This window comes from Scyliorhinus canicula, chromosome 7, assembly GCF_902713615.1.
Source record: "Scyliorhinus canicula chromosome 7, sScyCan1.1, whole genome shotgun sequence".
Lineage (NCBI taxonomy): Eukaryota > Metazoa > Chordata > Chondrichthyes > Carcharhiniformes > Scyliorhinidae > Scyliorhinus > Scyliorhinus canicula.
In genome coordinates, this window is record NC_052152.1 from 117,261,534 (window position 1) to 117,279,687 (window position 18,154).

Below are 18,154 nucleotides of genomic sequence, written 5' to 3' on the forward strand. Positions count from 1 at the left end.
GGAAGAATGGAGGGAGGGTGGGAAGAGTGGGGAGGGGAGAGGGGAAGGAAGGGGGAAGAGGGGAGGGTGGGAAGAGGTGAGGGAGAGGGGAAGGAGAGAGGCTGGGGGGGAGGGAGGGGAAGAGAGAAGGGAAGGGGAAGAGGGGTACAAGGGTGGGGGGAAGATGGGAGAGGGAAGGGCGAGGAAGAGAGGAGGACGATGTGGTATATATGGAAGTCCAGATATACCACATTTACAGGATCCCCATTATCCACTTGACTGACTCTGATGAATTGCATTTTGACTTTCAACCGCACTGTTATTGCTTTCTTCATAATGGATTCCAACAATTTCTCAACAACAGCTGTCAAACTAACTGGTCATTTGTTTCCTACGTTCTGCCCCTCTCCCTTTTTGAATAAGGGTGTTACATTAGCATTTTTCCAATCAACAGGAACCTTTCCCACATGCAGGAAACTTTGGAATATTATAATTAATGGATTAAGAGCCCATGGTGTTAAGGGTAAGATCCTGGCATGAATAGAGGATTGGCTGACTGGCAGAAGGCAGAGAGTGGGGATAAGGGGTCTTTTTCAAGATGGCAGCCGGAGACTAGTGGTGTGCCTCAGGGGTCTGTGCTGGGACCTCAACTTTTCACAATATACATAAATGATCTGGAAGAAGGAACTGAAAGCATGATTGCTAAGTTTGCAGATCATGCAAAGACCTGTCGAGGGACAGGTAGTATTGAGGAAGCAAGGGGGCTGCAGAAGGATTTGGACAAGCTAGCAGAGTGGGCAATTAAGTGGCAAATGAAATACAATGTGGAAAAGTATGAGGTCATGCCCTTTGGAAAGAGGAATTTAGGCATAGACTATTTTCTAAATGGGGAAATGCTTAGGAAATCAGAAACACAAAGGGCCTTGGGTGTCCTTGTTCACGATTCTCTTAAGGTTAACATGCAGGTTTAGTCGGCAGTTAAGAAGGCAAATGCAATGAAATGAAAAACGAAAATGAAAATCGCTTATTGCCGCAAGTAGGCTTCAAATGAAGTTACTGTGAAAAGCCCCTAGTCTCCACATTCCAGCGCCTGTTCGGGGAGGCTGATACGGGAATCGAACAGCGCTGCTGGTCTGCCTTGGTCTGCTTTCAAAGACAGCGATTTAACCCTGTGCTAAACGACCCCTATATTAGCATTCATGTCAAGAGGGCTAGAGTACAAGACCAAGGATGTACTTCTGAGGGTTGTATGAGGCTCATTTGGAGTATTGTGAGCAGTTTTGGGCCCTGTATCTGAGGAAGGACGTGCTGTCCTCGGAAAGTGTCCTGAGGAGATTCACAAGAATGATCACTGGAATGAAGAGCTTGTCATATGGGGAACCATTGAGGACTCTGGGTCTGTACTCGCTGGAGTTTAGAAGGATGAGGGGGGATCTTGTTGAAATTTATAGGATACTGCGAGACCTGGATAGAGTGACCGTGAAGAGGATGTTTCCACTTGTAGGAAAACCTAGAACCAGAGGACACAATCTCAGACTAAAGGGACAATCCTTTAAAACAGAGATGAGGAGGAATTTCTTCAGCCAGAGCGTGGTGAATCTGTGGAACTGTTTGCCCCAGAAGGCTGTGGAGGCCAAATCGCTGAGTGTCTTTAAGACAGAGATAGATAGGTTCTTGGTTAATAAGGGGATCAGGGGTTATGGGGAGAAGGCAGGAGAATGGGGATGAGAAAATATCGGAGCAGACTCAATGAGCCAAGTGGCCTAATTCTCCTCCTATGTCTTATGGTCTTATGGATCCACTATGTCCGCTGCCACTTCCTTTAAGACCCGAGGATGTAGGCCATCAGACCCTGGGGACTTGTCTATCTTCAATCCCATTAGCTTGTTTAGTAATTTTGCCACTTGATGATGATTATTCTAAGCCCCTCTCTTTCTCTTACCTCTGCATTACATGTTACTATTGGGATGGTACTTGTGCCCTCCACTGTGAAAACTGAGACAAGATATTGATTTAGTGTCTCCGCCATTTCTGTGTTCCTGACTATTAACTCCCCAGTCTCATCCTCCAAGAGACACCATTCACTTTAGCTGCTCTCTTCCCTTTTACATACTTATAGAAGTTTTTGCTATCTTCCTCATAGTTTGTGCTGGTTATTTTTTCTTGCTTTTTAAAAAAATGACTTTTTAGTAAACCTTTGTTGATCTTTAAACGTTTCCCAATCTTCCAGCTTGCCACTGGCCTTTGCAATATGGTGTGTCCTAGTTTTTCTCTTTTTATAATGTACAACTTCCTTGCCTAGCCATGGACGTTTTTCTCCCTCTTACAACCTTTCTTTCTCTCTGGAATATATTTTAGTAGGGAAGAATTGAATATCTCCTTGGACAACTGCTACTACCCATGCCCATCAGCTGTCCTACCTTTCAGTCTTCCTGCCCAGTCCACGAGGGTCAAATCTGTCCTTATGCCAATGTAATTACCTTTGTTTAGCTCCAGAACCCTTGTGAGGAATTCCAGTTTCTCGCCCTGAAACTGAATTTGAAATCCTAGCATGCTATGATCACTCTTCCCGACAGGGTCCTTAACTATGAGATCATTAAATAATCAGTCCACATTGCACAATACCAAACTTCACTCCTTGTTACCCGCAGGCAGGTCTTACAGTGGCCCTAGCTACTGAAGTCAAAACTAAATGAATTAAGATATAACATTATAGATTTTAGAATAATCCATGTTAACAGGCTCCAAGTCAGTTGGTGAAACCAAGAGCTTTTCTTTATTGAGTTTTATTGAATTGTCCAGTATCATAGCTGTCCTCTAACACACCCAGTGTCCCAGCTATCCCCTATTTATACTCTTTTGCTTATAATAAAATGAAAGATTTAACAATTAATAAATTACTCAATTAAACCAGCCAAGTAGCCCCTTAAAGAACACTGTAACAAACCCAGAGAACTTTAAATGAACCAAATTAAAATGTTTTGAAGTCTGATAAAGCACTTAAATCCCCTTGGTTCCCACTGATCATGGAAGATGTCCCTTCTTTATATGTGCTCAAAGTACTTAATTAAGAAATAGTCTTTCCTTCTGTATTCAAATGTAATTAACATATTAGTAACAGTACAGTGCAATTTCTCATCCACACAATGAACAAACTTTGAATCTTGAGAATATTAACCTAATTTGATGGTTAGTACGTTTTTAGTTTTTAAAATAAATTTAGAGTACCCGATTCTTTTTTTTTTCCAATTAAGAGGTAATTTAGCGTGACCAATCCACCTCGCCTGCACATATTTCAGTTGTGGGGTGAGAAACATGGGGAGAATGTCCAAACTCCACACTGACAGTGACCCGTGGCCAGGATCGAACCTGGGTCCTCTGCGCCGAAAGGCTACAGTTGTAACCCCAGCGGCCAGAACGTTATTCTAATCAGTTCCACTTACCACTTTTTATAACATTTATTTCAATTCAACCCTTGGATGTGAGAAATATAAACTGAAGAAAGTAGCTGAGAAGCTATTGAAATGGTCGTTATCTGTTGTGGAGAGAGAGAGGAAATGTGGTGAGGTATGTGATGGAGATGGGACTGTCTGGAAGAAGAAGAGGAAACCCTGGCCAGATGGAAAGATGTGGTGGTGAGAGATTTAAACACAGCAGAATTGGAAGAGGAATGGGGGACTGACAGAAGGAGATGGAGACGAGTGCTCATCCCAAACACACACACATATACACGTATAATACACATATAAAATGTGACTGTTAGATCTCTTTTATTACTATGTACTTGGGCAGTGTTGCATAATGTAAGGTGGAGAATGATCACTGATGTAAGTTTCAATACTCCAATTGACGTCAATTTAAAATGCATCACAATTCTGTCCACCACATGGAGGAAGAATTTTCCATGGTGAAGATTGAGAGTGCATTGTCACTGTATTGACTATAGTTACTGCAAGCAACATTAGCAAAGTTAAATGAGAGACTGACAGATCATCTCATTAAATCATTGCGGACATGACGTCAAATGTCTGTACCCCCACCTGGTGGCTGTGGGTTGACAGTGCATGCTAACTGTGTCTGATAACTTTCGAGCAAATTGACAAAATCCTAACACAGGCCTTCCATATCATACTTAAACACTTTTAAAATGCACATTTTGAAGTGAACATCAAACAGATGAATTTCGAAGTATTTTGAATTTAAGTGTTGATCTCCCAGCAGTTTTAATCTGAAATAAATATGACTGCAAGTCGCATAATATATCGTGGGACTGTTTGATTTGACTTATTCATGGATGAAGTTATTGGGCTGGATTCTCCGGTGTGAGATTCTCCATTGCGCCAGCAGGCGTGGCATTTCCCGATGGCGTGGGGCTGCCCACAATGGGAAACTCCATTGGCTGGCTGGCGAGACGGAGAATCCCAGAGATGGAGAATCCCACCCATTGTCTTTTTTACTGATTCATGGATGTGGGTGTCGCTGGCAGCATTTATTGCCCCTCCCTAATTGCCCTTGAGAAGGTAGTAGTGAGCTGCCTTCTTGAACCGCTGCAGTCCCAGCAGTGTCGTTACACTGTGCAACCCACGCCTGAATATTTAGTATCTGAGGAATTGCGAATGGTGCTGAACATTTTGCAGTCATCACAGTGAACTACCCCATTTCTGACCTTCTGCTGGAAGGAAGGTAATTGATGAAGCAGCTGAAGATGGTTGGGCCGAGGCAGTACCCTGAGGAACTCCTGCAGTGATGTCCTGGAGCTGAGATGATTGACCTCCAACCACCCCAACCATCTTTCTTTGTGTCAAATATGACTCCAACCAGCAAACAATTTTCCCTCTGTTTTCCATTGACCCCACACTTGATGCCACATGTAGTTAAATGCTGCCTTGATGCCATTGACAGTCACACTTACCTCACCCCTGGAGTTCAGCTCTTTTGTCCATGTTTCAACCAAGGCTGTAATGAGGTCAGGAGCTGAATGACTCTGGCAGAACCCAAACTGAGCATCTGTGATCAGGTTTTTGCTAAGTAAGTGCCGCTTGACTCTTGATGATCCCTTCCATCACTTTACTGATGAGTGAGAGTAGATTGATAGGGCTATAATTGGCCAGGTTGGATGTGTCCTGTTTCCTGCGTCCAGGACACACCTGGGCAATTTCCACATTGCCAGGTAGATGCCAGTGTTGTTGCTGTACTGGAACAGCTTGGCTCGGGGTGTGGCAAGATCTGGAGCACAGGTCTTCAGGACAATTGCAGGAATGGGATTATGGGTAGTGTCTTGAAATGGATAGAAAGCTGGTTAGCTGACAGGAAAGAAAAGTTGGAATAAATGGGTCTTCTTCCAATTGACAGGCAGTGGCTAGTGGGGGTATTGTAGAGATCTGTGCTAGGACCACAACAGTGATTTGGATGAGGGAACTAAATGTATTATCTCCAAATTTGCAGATGATACAAAGTTGGGTGGAAGGGTGAGCTGTGAGGAGGATGCGGAGTTGCTTCAGTGGGATTTGGACAGGCTGAGAGAGTGGGCATATGCATGGGCAGATGCAGTATAATGTGGAGAAATGTGAGGTTATCCGCTTTGATAGCAAAAATAGGAAGGCAGATTATTATTTGAATGGGTGCAAATTAAGACAGGTGGATATTCAGAGACCTTGGTGTCCTTGTGTAACAGGCTGAATGTAAGTGCCCAGGTACGGCAAGCAGCAAAGAAGGCAAATGGTATGTTGGCCTTCATAATGAGAAGATTTAAGTATGGGAATAGGGATGTCTTACTGCAATTGTATAGGACATTGGTGAGGCCACACCTGGAGTACTGTATGCAATTTTGTTGTCCTTATCTGAGGAAGGCGATTCTTGCTTTGGAGGGAGTGTAGCAAAGGTTTACCGGCTGATTCCAGGGATGGCAGGACTGTCATATGAGGAGTTAAGATTATATTCATTGGAGTTTAGAAGAGTGAGAGGGGATCTCATAGAAACGTATAAAATTCTAACAGGATTAGACAGGGTAGATTCAGAAAGAATGTTCCCAATGGTGGGGGAGTCCAGAACTAGGGATCATAGTTTGAGGGTAAGGGATAAACCTTTTAGGATGAGGTAAGGAGAAATTTCTTCAACCAGAGAGTGGTGAATCTGTGGAATTCGCTACCACAGAAAGTAGTCAAGGCCAAAACGCTGTGTAATTTCAACAAGGAATTAGATATAGTTCTTGGGGCTAAAGGGGTCAAGGGATATGGGGAAGGCTGAATCAGAATATTGAAATTGGTGATCAGCCATGATACAAAATTGGCTTGCCGACAGAAGACAAAGAGTGGTTGTAGAGGGTTATGTTTCGAACTGGATGGAGGCCTGTGACCTGCGTTGTGCCTCCGCAATTAGTGCTGGGTCCACTGTTATTTGTTATTTATATTAATGATTTGGGTGAGAATTTAGGAGGCATGGTTAGTAAGTTTGCAGATGACACCAGGATTGGTGGCATATTGGCAGTGAAGAAGGTTATCTGGGATTGCAACGGGATCTTGATCATTGGGCCAGTGGACCGATGAATGGCAGATGAAGTCTAATTTAGATAAATGAGAGGTGATACATTTTGGTTGATCGAATCGTGGCAGGACCTACTCAGTTAATGGTAGGGTGTTGGGGAGAGTTACAGAACAAAGAGATCTAGGGGTACAGGTTCATAGCTCCTTGAAAGTGGAGTCACAGGTGGACAGGCTTTTTCTGTGTTGTATTATTCTGTGATTCTGAAAGATTACCTTGCTCATGTTTGACCTGATGCCATGGGACTTCATGGGGTCCGGAGTCGATGTTGAAAACTCCCAGGGCAACTCTCTCCTGACTCTATATCATGGTGCAGCCACCTCTGTTGTGTCTGTTCTGCTGGTGGGACAGGATATATCCAGGGATGGTGACAGTGGTGTCTGGGTCATTGTCTGCAAGGTATGATTCCGTGAGTATGACTATGCCAGGCTGTTGCTTGACTTGTCTTGGGACAGCTGTCCCAACTTTGGCACAAGCCCCCAAATGTTAGTAAAGAGGACTTTACAGGTTTGGGCTGAGCTTGCCATAATTAGTTCCAGTGCTTCGGTCGATGCTGAGTGGCATGTCTGGTTTCATTCCTTTTTATTGACATCGTAACAGTTAGATACAACTGAGTGGCTTGCTGGGCCATTCCCATGGGCATTTAGTAACTCAGTAAGATTTACACCCATGTCCCTAGAGCATTAGCCTGTGGGCCTTAGGAATACTAGTCCAGTGACATTACCATCACACCGCCCTCTCCCCTCATTGATCGCCCTTTTGTGAGCACTATTTCCCCGTGTGATAAATCTTTGGCCGTTTTAGGGTCAAGCCATTCTATTACAGTACAACCATGAGCAGCCAGTCGGACCACACACTCTCTCTGACAATCTCACATTTCATTATTGCAGTAAGCCACAGACGACTAGCCCTATTTTCCACTCTGTCTACCCAGTATTACCTCCTTTTTACTAATGCATGTTCCTCGAGCTGATTGAGTGCCAGGAGATTGAGGGGCAGATCGCTGGACATTTGGCGTCTTTGAAGAGAGAGCTGACACTCCCTCTCCTTGATGCTGTCACCCGTTACAACTCTACTATGCCCCATCTTGAAACAAGAAGGTTTGTGAGACCCTGACAGAAAGCTCCCCGATGCATTGACACCGAAGGGGATAGAAGGAAGGTGTGTCAGGATCACTATCCTGCAAGCCAGCAGCATTTCCTACTGCTCCTGACAGCACATTGGCAATGGGCACAGACATTTAGGCTAATAGTTGGCATGAGGACCAACCCATTGATCTAAATTAATAACTGACAACCCAGAGTTTTGCTTTCTTTCGGGTTCTTTGCGAGAAACCTATGGAAACAGTTGGAACTGCCGATCCACAAGACAGAGGTGCCTCAAGAACCACCTTCCAATGCCCTTTTTATTGCTGATGGGCTACCACATTTTCCAGGGATTTCTGCATGGACTGGCAGTGTTATCGATACGGTGGTGCAAATCCTTTATCCAGTGTCCCCCACCACGTGTATGGAAGCTGCCTTCATATTAATGCTCCTTGATTATTTATCTCTTCTGAATACTGCCCTCCAGTGAGGTGTGCGTGGTTCTTCCCCTTCCACTCCCTACCGCTCTGCTCACTGGAGCTAGATATGTCACAGTGTGATTTACCTTTGTTTTATCACTATTTGCATACTGATGTGGCTGTATCAAGATATGTGAATGAGCACAATGCCACAATGGAGTTTTCAGCCTGAGGCAAAACTTTGTTTTTTGCAGCAAAGGCAATTTTCAGACTCGTCATTTGAATGTACAGCAGGCGACATATATTAATACACAAGACCTTGTTCTTTGCAGATGAAAATAACATGCAGACACATTGCGTCTGTTTCCGCTAATCAAGATATGTGACAGCCATTTTCTGGTTCTTTCCTCCAGGCCTTTACCAATTAGAGTCAATCTGCCTGTTTTAATTTTTTTAACAATGCTTGGCAGTTGACTGTCAGTGACCATTAACTGGTGCATTCTCCATCGCAATGCCTCTATCAATCTGAGTCCACTTGCCAACCAATTATCACTCTCTTCTCATATAGTATGAAGTTGTTGTTTCCCTTTAAGTTGGACATTTTGCAATTGTCCTGAGAAGTGCCAGATGAAAAGCTTCGACAAATTGTATTTTTTCAGCAATATTCCAGTTCTCTATCATCAAATGGCTATTAAGCATTATTCCTTTTTTTAAATAATTTGAGTTTTACATCACACAATTTTCTTCATTTAGTTTCACAAGCCATTCGCAGTCTTTTGAAAAATGCTGACTGTTTAGGAGAAATGTCATTGATTTATTCTCATTAAGAAACCTTTGATGTTTGCAGTGTGTTACAGACTCTGTATTTATGAGAGTCTTCTCTTGCAGATCATAATGCTGAATTCAGTAACAGAATTACATAGTTACATCGACAAAACTCAGCTGACGCAGGAACTTGGAGGTACCCTGGAGTATTCCCATAGTCAATGGTTCTGTCATCGAACAGTGAGTAGCAAGTAACATTTTTTTTACGCAAACAGATCTCCTATTGCATTACTTATGATAAATTGGAGGATACAAAGGGCCAGATTTTTCTGGATTGGGGAATCTAATTACATGCCGCCACCATTGGACTTGTTTGCGCATATTTAAATTGAAGATTTTCTGGGGCACAGTTCAAATATGCCGGAGTGCAGGCTGATCACAGTGCACCCAAGACCTCTGGGACTGTGGGTGAATGATGGAGCCAGTTTATCACCCAAAGCAGTGAGATTTACGATCAAGAAATAAACAATTAACCTGAGGGGCCTGAGTTAGAGAGGCGATTTCAATGTGAAGTCAGGTACAGAAAGAGAAATGATGAGAGGGAAAGAAAGATAAAAGACAGAAAGGAAGAGTAAGATTTTTTTTAAAGTTTAAAATTTGGCATTTTTAAAATCTCTGAAAACAATTCACAACCTGAAGGAAAGATGGCCCACGTTTATAATTGTTCATGTCATGGGCCAGAGGGCTAATTGGCAAATAGAAAGAATGATCATGGCATTAAAATTGTACTTGAGCTTTTAATCTCATAGAATTTACAGTGCAGAAGGAGGCCATTCGGCCCATCGAGTCTGCACCGGCTCTTGGAAAGAGCACCTGCCCAAGGTCAACACCCTATCCCCATAACCCAGTAACCCCACCCAACACTAAGGGCAATTTTGGACACTAAGGGCAATTTATCATGGCCAATCCAGCTAACCTGCACATATTTGGACTGTGGGAGGAAACCGGAGCACCCGGAGGAAACCCACGCACACACGGAGAGAACGTGCAGACTCCGCACAGACAGTGACCCAAGCCGGGAATCGAACCTGGGACCCTGGAGCTGTGAAGCAATTGTGCTAACCACAATGCTACCATGCTAGCCTTAACTTTCAGTGGCAAATTTATTGGGCTATTAATGTGCAAATTAACAACTTTGTGAAAATCACAGCACAGTTTAGTGGCATTAAGATGCCATTTTTGCAAAGTTAACGGTAAAGTGATGCAAATAAGGTATCATGAATGTCTTTCCCACACCACTGTCCATTGAAGCCCTTAAGTGGGCAATTAACATCTGAATTTATAAATTAGTTGCCCATTAAACTAACAGAAACTGAGGGCTCCTACTTAATTACACTCTTTGTGGCGTGATAATTGTTGGCGCAATGCCATTCCAGCTCCAAACGGGAGCAATTTAAACTCTTGAGTATCATTCTTGTAGGTGGTAAATTCTTCATCGAGATTGTTAAAATTTAGAAGATGCATTGTTAGCAAGCACTATTCACTGAGGTCCCACGTACCTGGTTGTCCTCGCTGTGCACTTAGCAGCTCAACTTTGCAATACATTACAATGCAAACGATAAACTCTTAACAACAGGGCATGTCTCAAATAATAGCTATTATTGAGGCTTAAATCCGGTGAGTCATTATTTTTAAAGTTTGCACATCAGGCCAGTTAGTGAGATGGCTAGTGTGGTATAGAATGCTGTCAACAGAGTGGGTTCAATGGCTGCCCTGACTGTGGTGGTTCATAGAGGTGTGCCCCCTCACCTTGCTCCATGACTAATGGAGTGGTGCCCCTCTAGCTATGGAGAGAGATGCCAGTGATCCTTTGGCAATTGTGACTAATGACCTGACATCAGGTACCAAAACTCAGGTATGTCATCCGTAATTGCAAGTGTAGTTGTATGAAAAAATGAAAAGATCTGGGAGATCTTAAAATAGCAACCGGTGAACTTCTGAGGTTTAGTACAATGATGAACAAACTAAGTTTGTCTCTCTTTTCTTCCTGTCTTCCCTCTTACTGAAATACTCACTTATTACAGAATAAATACTACAGAAGGTGGCCGCTCGACTCATTGTGCCTGTGGCAGTGTTGTCCTGACCCAAGTAACTATATATTGTGTAATTGTAGTACCTATTGGCAAGCTATTTGACCATGTGAGGTACACGAGTGACCCTGGATAATATTTAAAATCCTTGCCCCCCACCCTTATCTAAAGGACAATTTGTAAAGCACATGATCTTTCACTAATTTTACATTACAGCATCGGAGCAAATCAACATCAGCAGCATTTATTAACGGACATGTCTTCAACTCCATTGACTAGAAATCCATAAAGCAATTAGCACCTTATACATGGTAGAAGAAATCAAATGTTTTGTGCATTTTGATACGAATGCCAGAAGTCATAGAATCTCTACAGGGCAGAAGGAGGCCATTCAGCCTATTGACTCTGCACCGACTCTGTGAAGGAACACCCTACCTAGGCTCACGCCCCAAGTTATCACCATATCCCCTTAAGACAGTAACCCCACCTACCCTTTTGGACACTAAGGGGAAGTTTAGCATGGCCAATCCACCTAACCTGTGGGAGGAAACCGGATCACCCAGAAGAAACCCATCTTAACACCAGGAAAACGTTCAAACTCCACACCCCAAGGCCACAATTGAACCAGGGTCCCTGGCACTGTGAGGTGGCAATGCTAATCACTGTGCCACTATGCCGTGCTTTCAGCATTTAGTCTGAGCCGCATTTACGTTTGCATTCAAACAAATGCTGAGTAAGCCACAATGAAAATGTGGCTCACACTAAATGCATCTCTTTATTGAAAGCTCTCACAGTAGCACGGCATATATATATCACACATATATAACATACCCTGTGTTAACATATTCAGTCTGATTCATTCTAATACATATTTACTATGTCCTCTACATTAGGGTATTGAGAGTTTTGCTGTAACTGTGAAGGAAACTGCACAAATGCTCCAGACCTTTGGGACAGAATTGGCTGAAACTGAACTGCCGAATGATGTGACAACTACTCTGGGTCTTTTAACAATGCACACAGAAAAACGAAACAGCATGAAGGTAAAGCATATGTATGGCTGAGGAATTGTATAACCGCATAACATGTTGGAATGCATACGTCCAGTGAAGGGACTATATAACCTACATGCTGTTATCACATCGTGTATTGTGATGTACTGTGAGGACCACGCACAGTCGCAAACCCATTGGAATGTCATTAGTGAGCCCACTCACGATGCTCGGCCTCCGGCGGGCCGGGTTCCCAACGGCACGGGCCACATGTGGTCAGCGTCAGTGTCCAGCACTGTCACACTCGGCCATGATCCATACCGCTGGCTGAGGGGTTTCTGCCAGGGCTGGGAGGAGTGGTGGGGGGTGGCCAGGAGGTGGGCTGTGTGCTTGAGGTGAGTAGGTACGCAATCCAACACAGCCGGCGCCATCATTTCTGGCGCGATCAGTGCGTGTGCGGGTATGTAGGCGTACGTGCAGCTGCAGCTTGTCAGCCCTGCGCATGTGCAGCACCGGTCCGATGATTCTCCAACCATTTTCCTGCATTCTGCTGGTGTTTCACGCGACGCCGGTGCTAGCCCCTCACCGGTAGCGGAATCGGAGAGGGTTTTGAGCCAATTTTCCCATCGTGAATCACCAGAGATCTTCCATTGGGTCAGCACTTAGCCTCAGGAGCGGAGAATCCAGCCCTCAGTTTTTCATTGTTTTTTACTCTCTCTCCTCCAAAAGGACGATATAAATAATGCACGAAGCCATGGCTCCTCACTCCTCGCTAGAATTCAGGAACCACTTATCATCAATCCAGAACATAAATTCAACACAGATGAATTGGATAATCAGACTACTGTGGACAGGTGAGCTATGGGGGACACATACCGCATGTTGAGGCCAGGTCATTAGATTGAAGAACATCAGTTGCTCTTGCTCCTTCTGCTATAGGAGATCATGTCTGAGAACAATGGTCTCAAATAAAGGCCCTAAGAGCTCATAGCTGAGGCCAGGACCAGTGTATCTTGAGCCTAACCTCAACAGTGCTATCAGAGGAACAATTGTAGTGCGCTAAAGGAATGTCTCAACGTTAGCACTGCCTGTTTTACAAAGTGTATAATGTGTGTAACCTATATGGAGCTAGTCTGTTACAAAGTGACTCAAAAATCAGAACTGATTATTTTCTGAACCTGAAACAGAAATGACTGAAATCAAACAGTAGATTAGTCAGCATATGGAAGGAGAAAAACGCAGCCAAATGTTTGTGGCATTGTCCTCCATAAAAATTGGGTTGTTCCAGCAAGATGTGGGAGCTGATATACCCCATTGTGGTTCCCAGTGACCACATCTGTAGTAAGTGTTGGTTGCTTGAGGAACTCCAGCTCAGAGTTGAAATGAAATGAAATGAAAATCGCTTATTGTCACAAGTAGTCTTCAAATGAAGTTGCTGTGAAAAGCCCCTAGTCGCCACATTCCGGCACCTGTTCGGGGAGACTGGTATGGAAATGATCTGGCTTCAGAGCTTCAGGTGCTGCGACACATCAAGGAGGGCAGAGGTACCTGGACACTGTGTTCCTGGAGGAAGTCACACCTCTTAGAATAACTAACTCAAATTCGGCCAGTGGTAGGGACAGTAGGGTGTGGCTGCGAGTGAGGCAGGTAGAGGGATCCAGGAGGTAGGGTTGCAGGAGCCTCAGCCCCTGTCTCTGTCCAACCGGTTTGAGATTTCTGCTCCCAGTGTGGACGGGAACAGGGACTGCAGGGAGGAAACTGACCACAGCACCATGGTACAGGGAGCTGTTTAAGTGGGGGAGATAAAGAAATGTAGTCGTAATTGGGGATAGTATAGTTAGGGGCATTGACACTGTTCTCTGTGACCAGGATCAAGAATCCCGAAGGTTGTTTTGCCTTCCTGCCTGGTGCTCAGGTTTAGGATATCTCATCTGCGCTGCAACACAACTTGGAGTGGGTGGGTAAAGATCCAGTTGCCATGGTCCACGTAGGCACCAACGGCATAGGTAGATCAAGGACAGAGGTTCTACTAAGGGAGTATTAACAGTTAGGAGCTAAATTAAAAAGCAGAACCAGAAAGGTAATAACCTCTGAATTACTACCCGACCCACTAGCTAATTGGCACAGAGACAATATGATTCCCGTACCAGCCTCCCCGGACAGGCGCCGGAATGTGGCGACTAGGGGCTTTTCACAGTAACTTCATTGAAGCCTACTCGTGACAATAAGCGATTTTCATTCATTTTCATTTCATTAAGAAGGTAAATGCGTGGCTCAAAGATTGGTGTGTGAGAAATTAGTTTGAATTCAGGGGACATTGGCACAGGTACTGGGGAAGAGGGGACCTGTTCCGGTGGGACAGTCTTCATCTAAATCATGCTGGCACCAGAGTCCTGGCGAATCACAAAACTAGGGCTGTAAATAGGGCTTTAAACTGAATAGTGGGAGTGGGAGATTCAGTTGTATGGAGAATTAGAAAATCAAATTTAAAGGAGAAGGTAGAAGTGCAGATTAATGACAAAGACATTAAGTGAGGTCAAGTGGCCGAGGGCTCAGGAGAGGTTAGCATGGGTGGCATGCGAGCAGAGTGGTTAGCACCGTTGCTTCACAGCGCCAAGAGTCCAGGTTTGATTCCCAGCTTGGGTCCCTGTCTGTGCGGAGTTCTCCCTGTGTCTGCGTGGGTTTCCTCTGGCTGCTGTGTGGGCTTCGATTGGGTGCTCCGGTTTCCTCCCACATGTCCCGAAAGACATGCTGGTCAGCACATTATAGGAATGATGTGATTGCACTGGACGGGGTGCAGAGAAGATTCACCAGGATTTTGCCCGGGATGGAACATTTAAGTTATGAAGAGAGGTTGGATAGGCTTGGGTTGTTTTCGCTGGAGTAGAGAAGAGTGAGAGGCAGCCTGATTGAGGTGTACAAGGTTATGAGGGGCATGGACTGGGTGGATAGGGAGCAGCTGTTCCCCTTTGTTGAAGGGACGGGTAGGACGGGCAGGAGGTATAATGGGGATTTGAGGAAAAGCCTTTTCACCCAATGGGCGGTGACGGTCTGGAATGCACTTCCTGGGAGAGTGGTAGAGGCGAGTTGCCGCACATCCTTTAAAAAATACCTGGTTGAGCAGCACGGCGGCGCAATGGTTAGCATTGCTGCCTCATGGCGCCGAGGTCCCAGGTTCGATCCCGGCTCTGGGTCACTGTCCGTGTGGAGTTTGCACATTCTCCCTGTGTTTGTGTGGGTTTCGCTCTCACAGCCCAAAGATATGCAGGGTAGGTGGATTGAACGCGCTAAATTGCCGCTTAATTGGAAACAATGAATTGGGTACTCTAAAATTTTTTTTTTTTAAAGCACCTGGATGAGCACTTGGCACATCATAACATTCGAGGCTATTGGCTAAGTGCTGGCAAATAGGATTAGGTAGGCATGTCAGGTGTTTTTCATGCGTTGGTGCAGACTTGATGGGCTGAAGGACCTCAGTCCTTCAGACCTCAGCCCACAGTATTTACTGTGGAGCTGAGTCCACATAAGATCAGCCATGATCTAATTGAATGGCGGAGCAGGCTCGAGGGGCCAGATGGCCTACTCCTGCTCCTAGTTCTTATGTTCTTATGTTCTGCACTGTATTATTCTGTGATTGACAATTGCTGTGGAAACCCATCTCGCTCCCGGACCAGACCCCAACAGTTGCTAGGATATTGCACAGAAGCCCCAATATTTTATTTAATTGGTAAGATTTGAGGAAAGGATACGTCACTCCAGAAGTGATTCCACGCACAAATAGGGATATGGACTAAATAGGGATAATATGCTGTTAATACTAACTTTAATAGAATAGAGAAAATAGCTCACAATCACCAGTTAAATAATGCTTACCAATAACATGAAACACTAACTTCAAACTGTTATCTTTTATCCCCACTCAAGCAAAGCCCACTTCGGGGTAGCACAGTGGGTAGCTCCAGGGTCCCAGGTTCGATTCCCAGCTTGAGTCACTCTCTGTGCGGAGTCTGCACGTTCTCCCCGTGTCTGCATGGGTTTTCTCCGGGTGCTCCGGTTTCCTCCCACAAGTCCCGAAAGACGTGCTGTTAGGAGAATTGGCCATTCTGAATTCTCCCTCTGTGTACCCGAACAGGCGCCGGAATGTGGCGACTCGGGGCTTTTCACAGTAACTTCATTGCAGTGTTAATGTAAGCCTACTTGTGACAATAAAGATTATTATTACTATTATTATTAAGGTCAAAATCCATTTTTGAATACAGATCTTTAGAGACAGTTTGAAGAGAGAGACTTGAACCCTGTCAGGATAATGCAGAATTTCTGGCTGTATTCTTCAGAAACTGCTTCTCAGCTCACCTTCAAGTCAAAACTAAACTCTGCCTGTCGGAGACCTGGTCCAACCCTAGCTCCTCCATCATCCTTATCCCATTCAAATCAATTGGCCTGATTTTTAAGTGTAAACACAATGTATCTTAAGTATTTACACCCCGTGGTACCTTCTTAATATAAACAAAATTCCATTACCCCAACTCCAGCAAACAATACCTATGGTTGGAATGAATTATGTTCTTATTTTTACGATACTTTCACTGCACCCCGTCTCCAAAATGTCCAGCTGTGTTTCAAACCAGGATTTATAGAAACATGGCTGCAGCGGTCATACACACACTAACCCAGCCTTTTAACCTTTACTGCACCAATTACTTAACACAATATATCAGAAACTCCTGCATTCACAGTGAAGAGGATTGTCAGAGAATACAGCAGGATATAGATTGTTTGCAGACTTGGGCAAAGAAATGCCAGATGGAGCTTAATCTGGGAAAATGTGATGTAACTCATTTTGGAAGGTCTAATACAGGTGGGAAATAAACAGTAAATGGCAGAACCATTCAGAGTATTGACAGGCAGAGGGATCTGGTGCAGGCTCATAGGTCACTGAATGTGGCAACCCAGCTGGTGAAGATAGTCAAGAAGGCATACAGCATGCTTGCCTTCATCGGCTGGACATTGAGTATAAAAATTGGCAAGTCATGCTGCAGCTGTATTAGAATCTTGGCTCAGTCACATTTGGAATATTGTGTTCAATTCTGGTCCAGAAGGATGTTGAGGCTTTGGAGAGGGTACAGAGGAGGTTTACCAGGATGTTGCCTAGTCTAGATGCTATTAACTACGAGGAGAGGTTGGATAAAATTGGATTGTTTTCACTGGAACACTGGAGGTTGAGGGGCGAGCTAATGAAAGTTTACAAAGTATGAGTGGCATGAACAGTGTGGATAGTCAGATGCTTTCTCCCAGGGTGGAAGAGTCGATTACTGGGGGGGCATCAGTTTAAGGAGAAAAGTTTAGAGGAGATGTGTGAGGGCAGTTTTTTTTACACAGAGGGTAGTGGGGGCCTGGAACCCGCTGCCAGAGGAGATGGTGCGATAGTGACATTTAAGAAGCACCCTGTCAAATACATGAATAGGATGGGGATAGATGGATATGGTCCCCAGCAGTGTAGAAGGTTTTAGTTTCGACAGGCATGATTGGCGCAGGCTTGGAGAGCCAAAGGACCTGTTCCTGTGCTGTACAGTTCTTTGTTCTTTATATCACTGATGTCCTGTGGGAAAGGAAATCCGCTGCTCTGGCCTACATGTGACTCCAGGTCCATAGCAATGTGCCCGATTCATTAATTGCCCTCTGAAACAGCCAAGCAAGCCAATTATCTCCTGGGCAATTAGGGATGGGTGACAAATGCCGGACACACCCCAGGAAAGAATAAAGCAAACCAAAAGCATAGCTTCTCGGCTTTGAGCATTCCTGCTCGTTCAGGACTGGGCAAACAAATGAAATGGAAATGTGTCCAGAGCTTATTTAATGATACAACACAACCTACCCAGTTCTATGGAAAGATTGACAAGTTGGTATTTTCTAACATTTATTTCCCGTTGGTCTTCAGTGGATGGTGCAAGATCTGGTTCTTATCCCTTCCTATGTTTGCAGGCTGCTCATTCAATTGAACGAGACTGAAGTGGCCTTTGATGAATTTTGGAATAAGCACCAGCTCAAGCTCAAACAATGTCTGCAGCTCCGACACTTTGAGCATGATTTCCGAGAGGTGAGTGCTGAGCACAACCCATCCCCCCTCTCCCAGCCCCTGTCACATTGTGGGTTGGGCAGAATGAGAATTTCACATGTCAGACAGCCTCGTCTCATTGAACACAGACTGTTAATGCCCAGCGATAGTAAGATGGTAAGTGCTTGCAGCTCTACACCTCTTCTGGACTCTTTTAACATTTACAACG

General features: G+C 44.6%; 1 protein-coding gene across 3 annotated transcripts in view; it reads left to right on the top strand.

Moving 5' to 3' along the window:
- The window catches only part of mcf2la (mcf.2 cell line derived transforming sequence-like a), a 250,504-nt gene that overhangs the window by 154,179 nt on the left and 78,171 nt on the right, over positions 1 to 18,154 (top strand). For all 3 annotated transcript variants that reach the window (XM_038802762.1, XM_038802761.1, XM_038802760.1), the window contains exons 6-9: positions 8,912 to 9,028; positions 11,772 to 11,921; positions 12,600 to 12,724; positions 17,853 to 17,967. In XM_038802762.1, the coding sequence (XP_038658690.1) occupies positions 8,912 to 9,028; positions 11,772 to 11,921; positions 12,600 to 12,724; positions 17,853 to 17,967 (507 nt within the window). The remainder of the gene's footprint in view (positions 1 to 8,911; positions 9,029 to 11,771; positions 11,922 to 12,599; positions 12,725 to 17,852; positions 17,968 to 18,154) is intronic.